This window comes from Hibiscus syriacus, unplaced genomic scaffold (assembly GCF_006381635.1).
Source record: "Hibiscus syriacus cultivar Baekdansim isolate YM2019G1 unplaced genomic scaffold, ASM638163v2 tig00112949_pilon, whole genome shotgun sequence".
Lineage (NCBI taxonomy): Eukaryota > Viridiplantae > Streptophyta > Magnoliopsida > Malvales > Malvaceae > Hibiscus > Hibiscus syriacus.
Window position 1 is genome coordinate 204,154 of NW_024063423.1, and position 7,939 is coordinate 212,092.

A 7,939-nucleotide genomic window follows, 5' to 3' on the forward strand; every position below is an offset into this window, starting at 1 on the left:
AATGATTTTGTGTTGCTGTGATTGAAGAAACCATGCGAATTTGAATTACCTATATAAAATTAGATTCTCCCATGGTTTGCCAGTTTTATTGTTCTTGATTTCATGCGTAAACAGGTTGTTTTTGTTTCAAACGTAATCCGTTGATACATAGCTGATTATTGTTGCAGAACAACTTAGTCGAAGCTTTTGGTAGCCAATTGAATGGGCCTATTAGAAAATTTGATCAACAATAATTGATAATATGAAGGCTGATTGTTATTAACCAAAGCAAAGTAAATCTAACACTAATATAGTAATAAACACAAGTTACAACATTTTTTATAATTTTTATTAATGATTATAATATATTTTCTATTCTATTATTAGATTTTTTAATATAATATTGCTGGTTTTCCCAATATTTGATCTTACATATAATATATATATATATATATATATATATATATATATATATATTAAAATATTGAATTTGACCCTTCAAGAGATGTGCATAATAAATTATTAAATTTGATTATCCCAGAGATTATTAATTGGTGAAGTAGTTAATGTTACTCATATTGTCTCACATTGTGTGGATTCGAATCTCGATATTTGTATTATAAATATAATACTTCTCTACTTAATAAAAAAATTGATTGCCTCAAAAAATATGCATATTACTTTAGAATTTGAAAATCAATTAAATATTATTTATTAAAAACAATTAATAACCATTTTCTTTTTTCATTTTTATTTTAAAATACAAAAAAAAATTATGTATTTTTTCTTTTTTGGTTGTTCATTTTCTTTGAATGGTTGATATTTTTTGAGTTGACGACTTCAATAAAATTATGAAGTGTTTCATTTCGGTTGAAGATAAATTTTTTAAATCTATATTTTAATTAAATAAATATTTATGATTTTATTTTAAATATATATTTATTATGTGAGTTCATGAATTTTAATCTTTTTAAAAGAATTCACACACACGCACATGTACGCGCGCATATACACTCCTCCTATGTCTCTTGTTGTTGAGGTTGAAATTCTAGCTCCTCACTTAATCCTTCGACCGTTTGATTGTTTCCACCGATAGCTTCTGCCTAACAGGACCATGAACAGTTTCAGACGATATATCTGATAATTCTTTCTCCTCGATTTTAAAAAGAAATATTGTATCTCCTACCACCATATAAATCAGCCTTCTCGGATTTTTTAACTTAATGATAAACATACAAGCAAAGTAAATTAAATTAACTATTAATTAATTGATAGGATGATATGTTTTATTTCTTAATCAACAGGAACACTATTATAGTTTCATCATCTGCATGGGGGTCTTAAGCAGACCTTTGCTGCTGTTGTTGAACAATCAACAAGAAATAATTACCAACAAAATCTGACGATGAAAGCAAGTCCCCGATAATCCCAATTTCTTGAAATTCACACCATTCTCCCAGGCCCAAGGTTTGGGGATCTTCACACTTATGTCGTCTCCCAACGATGATAAGCTGGTAGTCTTCCACAATGGATCTCAGGAAATTTGAAGTTTCAGGTCCATCTGTTACTTGTTCCTCAATGTACGTTAATTTTACACTTTCTTTGATACCACTCAACATCTCATCATCAAGCATTCGATCATTCTCACCCCGGATGGTTTCTTCTAAACTGTTCTTGGCTTTGAGATGAATTACGGTAAGGCTAACACTTTGGTCTTGGGAAATGCGTTTAGCTAACGCTAGAGCCTCTCTATCATCTCGTCCCCCCATGAAGATCACAGCAATGTTGTAGGATGAGGAGTGATGTGATGATGCTGATGATTTATCTGTGACATTCAAGCTTTTTGGATTGCGGCGTACATCAACGAGGATCCCTACCGAGCAAGGTGCCATTTCAAGGATGTCGAAATTCAGATTTCTGATGGTTTGATCTTCTGATTCGATGCTCCCGTCGATGCACCACCTCCGGTGAAACGGAAGTATTATAAACGATGTGAGCCGGTCCACAGCGAGCTTACATATATCCTCGTACATCAAATTCGGTGGCGAGACCGCCGTGAAAACTTTCACTGATACAGCTTCCCGAGTGTTTCGCTGGAACTGATTGAAAGCGATGATGACATTCTCGGAGTACGATCGGTTCGACATGGTTTTCGTTGGCTTGTCATGAGCAATGAAAACCGGTGTGGCTCGTCCACTGAGCTTGACAAGGTGAAGAGCATCCAAAGAAATGGAGCTGTCTCTGGTTGGACAACAGGCATGCAGGAGGCTAATAATAGAATTAACATTGCCCGGCACGTGAATGCAACCGATCATCCGCAGCTCCTGGTTGAGTTTGGTATTCATGATGGTCCTTTTCTGAAAGCATAAATACTTCCTAGATGGATCATAAAGCCATTTCACTAGTATTGGCACAATGCTTGACATGAGAATGACCATAATCGTCAAGTAACAAAACAAATCATCCGATATCATCTGCGATTGTTCAAAGAGAGAACAAAACAATAAAGCATTAGACATATCTTTTTATACATAATGTCAAAATCAACCCTCAACATCCAAATGGTAACTTTAGCCCTTCTAATTAGGATTTTCACATATATTAAATTACCGATATGTCATATGTCATAGTATTACTTAAGTGACGTTGACCATTAAAGTGTTTAAAGAAAAAAGTAAAGATTAAAATGATTATTCGGGTAAACGTTAAGAGTTAATTTTGACATTATACCAGTATAATCATAGCATTTACGGAAGAAGATACATACGTTGTGGTCGCTCATTATGCTGTAGGAAGCTATCTCAACGACGCCTTTGGATATCATTATAAGAGAAAATGCTAACGAATCTCTCATGTGCATCTTGCATATCATGGCCAGTACCAAAGTGACCCAAAATTTGATGACAAGTGCGACCGCGCCTGCAATTGCATGGTCCTTGGCGAGCTTGGTAGGTTCTTTAATGTTAGATATATTAAACCTCATGCCGCATGTGGCAACGAACACAGGCAAAAACAAGTCCGAAGTAATAGGGTCTAACTTCTCCACCAGAGCAGAACCCAAAGGGGGTCCATCCGGCACAGCCAAACCAAGAATAATCGGACCATATTTAGCTTGTAAACTAACTAGATCGGCAAGCCCAGGCGACATCATGAAGGCCAAAACCACGACATAGAAGCATACATCTTTTATATGGCCAGTCTCGGGCGTGTGTTTCACCATCCAATTCAACCCAGGTCGCAGCACGAACACTGCAATTACAATGAAAAGCATAGCCCATCCAATATCAACTAGAACCTGGTTTGTTCCTTTTTCAATCCCTATTCTCATCCACGTGCCAAACAACGTAAGAACTAGTGTCACCATGTCACCTATAAGAGCAGCCGATAATCCTAGTCTACCGAGTTCCGAATTTAGGATTCTTAACTCGCTGAGAAGGTAGTGTATGACCGGGAACGAAGTCCCGGCATAAGTCGTCGCCAGATAGAAAGATCTGTTCGTAATCAAATGGCTGCCGCCTCCGAGAAGGATCGTAATAGTTATCAAACAAGATGCCAGAGGCACAAGCACGGTGAGGATACCGATATACATGGCCTTCATCCCGGAATTGAATGTCGAGCTGACGTCCATCTTCACACCACTTAAAAACAAAAAGAACAGTATGCCGAGGCCTCCCACCGACCCCAAAACTGAAACACTATCCTCCGATACGTTAACCAAAGAAAATTGATTACCAAAAAACGTAGGACCGAGTATTATCCCCGCCTGCATTAAGAAAATTTTCCGATTGCAGACGACCCTTTCATTAGTATTTGCTCAAAATCAGAAAAAAATAAACACATTTTTTTACCGTACGAGAGCTTGAACTTACAAGAATTTGGGAAATGAACAATGGAAGTCCCAGGTTTTTGAGCAGACTGTGAATTATCTGCGTGAGAACGAAGATCACAACCACCTGGAGTTGAAGTCTGGGCGCAGAATAATCCAAGAGCGTTCGATGTCTATATTTTCCAAGAAACAATGCAGGTAAGCCTGGAGAGACGACTTTGGGAGGAAATACAAGACAAATGTCTGCCGTTTTTTTTATTTGATCCATTCCAGTGCCGAAGTAGGTTACATTAAGAAGTGACATGGTTTCCTGCAAGCTGCAAAGATATTAATTGAAGGGGACGATGAATGATTTTGTGTTGTTGTGATAGAAGAAACCTAGCGAATTGGAATTTCTTATATAACATTAGGTTGTCCCATGGTTTTCCAGTTTAATTCTTTGATTTCAAGCGTAAACAAGTTGTTTTTGTTTCAAACGTAAACCATAGACGCATAGCCGATTATTGTTGCAGACAACTTCGTCGAAGCTTTTGGTTGCCCTATTAGTAAATTTATTCAACAATAATTGTTAAATGAAGGATGATAGTTATCAACTAAACAAAGTAAATTCAACGGCAAAATTAGGGAAATAATACAGGCGGGGAATTTTTTTTTGAAAAATGGGGTGGTTGAGAATTATTTTGGAATATAGGTCATTTAGTACCATGCACGTGAAACTCGACACATGAATGTGACGAGTTTGGAACTTGGCAAGTGGAGGTAACGAGTTTCATTCAATTTTGATCTATTTCATATGATGAGTTTTATTTTTTAATATATTTTATAGAACTCGTCAACTTCACTTGACGAGTTTCACATACACTGCTATTTCGCCTGCGTTATTTGCCTAATCTCGCCTAAATCCAACTTTACTATATACAACTATTTTTATAAATTTTAATAACAATAATATATTACTATTATATTATTAGATTTTTTAGTACAATAATTGATATTATGAATCAATTGATCGATTAATTCGAATCAGATATTGCATATATCGATTATGAGGACGACCCTCCCAAGTCTTAATCTTACATAAAGAATATGAAATCTCATTAACTTAGACCGATGAAGGTTGGTTTAGATCTCATAGGTTAAAAAATAGGCATAACGACAAAAAAATGTTTTTATTGTTTGACTAAATATTTACTTTTGGCTTCTATTTTTTGGGGTATTCTGCCTCTAATATTTCATTTTAGGGTAAAAAACCCTTCCGTTGATGGAAATCGTTTGTCAACAAATGAGCAACGCTTCAAAATAGGGGTCTTTTTGCCCTAAAGTGAAATGTTGGGAGCAAAATTATCCAAAATAAAAGAATAAGGGTTTAATAGAAGAAAAAAATAAACATGGCCAATTAGGTATTGGTCTATTTTGTAATCAATTAGGGTTTAATAGAAGAAATCTCAAGTATTGCATGCTGGATCAGCTGGATGTATCCCTTCAACATATCATACATTCAAAGCTTACATATAGTGTTCAAAAGGCAAAGTTAAATAATGTTGACTTGTCAAAATTGTTGGAGCCAAGAATTATATCATCATCACATCCACATGGGTTGACATCCATATTGCATTCATCAATGACCAATAATAGTTATGGTTATGGGTAAAGTTTAAGATATTTAAGATTTTGGGTAGAGTAAATTACAAGACATTGAACCATATTCAATTCATTATTTTAGTCATTGAATTTTTGGAAGTTATAAAGCAATCATTAAATTTTATCAAATTGTTACAAAATGATCGTTAAATAATAATTGTAAAATTTTGATAAACTTAATGATCATATTGTAATAGTTCAATAAAATTCAGTGGTCATTTTATAACAATTTAATAAATTTTAATGATCATTTTATAAAATTTAAAAGTTTAGCGATTAAAATTATTATTCTAACATAATTTGGTGATCTCTAATGTGCTTTAGTGTAATATTTTTTAATAAAATTTTCGTATAATTAAAGAAAATATTAAAAAATTTTAATTTAAAATAATACATAGATTTAATTTCGCAAAAAAAAATATAATAAATGGCAGAACCAAAGTGGAGTTGGAAAGGCCCATGAACTCCCAAAATTTTTAATTTAATAGTGATTTAAGTCATTATTTGTTTGACAGTGACCAAAAATGCCTTATAATATACGATTTTAACCAACTTTTTTTGGATTTGCCAAAATGACCAATAAAATTGCAATGCGAAATAAAAATCGCAACGTGATCTCCAGAATCGCAAATCAGTTCCTAGAATCGCATACGCGATTATGAAGAATCGCAATGCGACAGTACAAATTCGCATTGCGATTTTCCAGAATCGCATTGCGATTTTCCAGAATCGTAACGCGAATATGAAAATCGCAACGCGAACATATAAATCGCAACGCGATTCTGACTATCGCAACGAGTATCCGTAAAATCGTAACGCGTATCCGTAACTCGCAACGCAATACGTAAAATCGCAACGTGTATCCGTAAATCGCAACGAGAATACGTAAATCGCAACGCGTATCTGTAAATCGCAATGAGAATACGTAAATCGTAATGCGTATCCGTAAATCGCAACGACAATACATAAAATCGTAACGCTTATCCGTAAATCGCAACGCGGTTTTTAAAGCGCCATTAGAATCGCTACGCGTATTTTATTTTCAAATTCCAAACACGAATATTAATTATCGGAACACTGAACCGTCCACAGTATATCCCGTAATCGCAACTCATAACCTAAAACCTAAAATCACAACTCAGTCTCATCTCCATCTCTCACTCTCTACGGCGAAATCCGTCCCCATCTCCGGCGAAATCCCTCACAACCATTCACGGTCAGAAATCCCTCACAATCATTCAGAAATGGAAAATCAACCTCCGAGTGTTAGTTTTTTTAATTATTTTTATTTTGAAATTTTTGCATTATTTTAGGTTTTTCATATTGAAATTGATGATAAGTTTACTGGTAATTTCAATAATAGATTAACCATTTCACTTAGATTTCTTATTAAATTCATTCGATTGCTGCCAATACTGCTAAACTGTTTAGTCTTTAACCCTGTGAAGTTAGTATTTGTCTTTGTTTTATCTTTTGGTTGAAGTAATGCAATCCATTAAAGTTTTCAATTTGCAGAAGAAGAATAGTTTCTAAACTTAAAATCGCAACATGAAAATGAAAATCGCAACACGAAAATGACTATCGCAACGAGAGAAATGAAAATCGCAACGAGAGAATCGCAACGCGAAATGAAAATCGCAACGAGATAATCGCAACGCGAAACCAAAATCGCATTGCGATTTTTCATTTCGCGTTGGGATTCTCTCGTTGCGATTTTAATTTCGCGTTGCGATTCTCTTGTTGCGATTCTCTCGTTGCGATTTTCATTTCAACCAAAAGATAAAACAATGTTGCAAATTTTAGTTTCAAGAATAAACTACTACTCTTTATGTTTATTGTTTTTGGTATATCTTCACATTGTAGTTTTTGGTATATCTAACTTGGTATGTTTATTGTTTTTGTAGAAAAAAAATTCGGCTTCATTGACATTAAGGAATAAAGTTAGCCTAGCCACTACAATTGCTTCGAAGCTTTCACATGCACAAAGAAAATTGTTTGAGGAAACCTGCTTCGGGCCATGGCTGAGAGTACAGCATCCGGGTGGAGATGCTAATTTGAACCATTTGTGGCTTCAGACCATGACTAGCGATCTACCCGACAGTATACAACGTGGTGAGGAAGAGATATGGTTTCATTTTCAACCGGCGTATACTTGTTTTGGGCGGAAGGAGTTCTGCTTAATCTCTGGTCTACGATTCGGACACAATGATGTAGGCCGGTACACTCGTCATATCACCCGCCCATCATGGTTATCCCGGGTTTTTCCTGATGAGTCAATAGAGAAGCCGAACTTACACGTCGACGACCTGAAGAAATTGTTTAATAAGAAAGATTGTTTTACTCGGATGAATGGCGTCGATGTTGTCCGAGTATGCCTTCTAGTACTTTTGTATGCCGGCTTTTTAGGCAGAGAGGCCAGATAACCTATTCCTCAGGAGCTAATATTATTGGTAGAGGACCTAAATGCATGGAATCTGTTTCCGTGGGGTTCAT

At 35.3% G+C, this 7,939-nt stretch overlaps 1 protein-coding gene across 1 annotated transcript; it reads right to left on the reverse strand.

Moving 5' to 3' along the window:
• Positions 1–1,319: 1,319 nt before the first annotated feature.
• Positions 1,320–4,109, reverse strand: LOC120184771 (cation/H(+) antiporter 4-like). The gene is made up of 3 exons (XM_039189150.1): positions 3,849–4,109; positions 2,747–3,742; positions 1,320–2,453 (listed from the first exon to the last, which is right to left on the reverse strand). Exons 1-3 carry the CDS (start codon positions 4,107–4,109, stop codon positions 1,320–1,322), a joined length of 2,391 nt encoding a protein of 796 aa, XP_039045081.1.
• Positions 4,110–7,939: the final 3,830 nt, after the last annotated feature.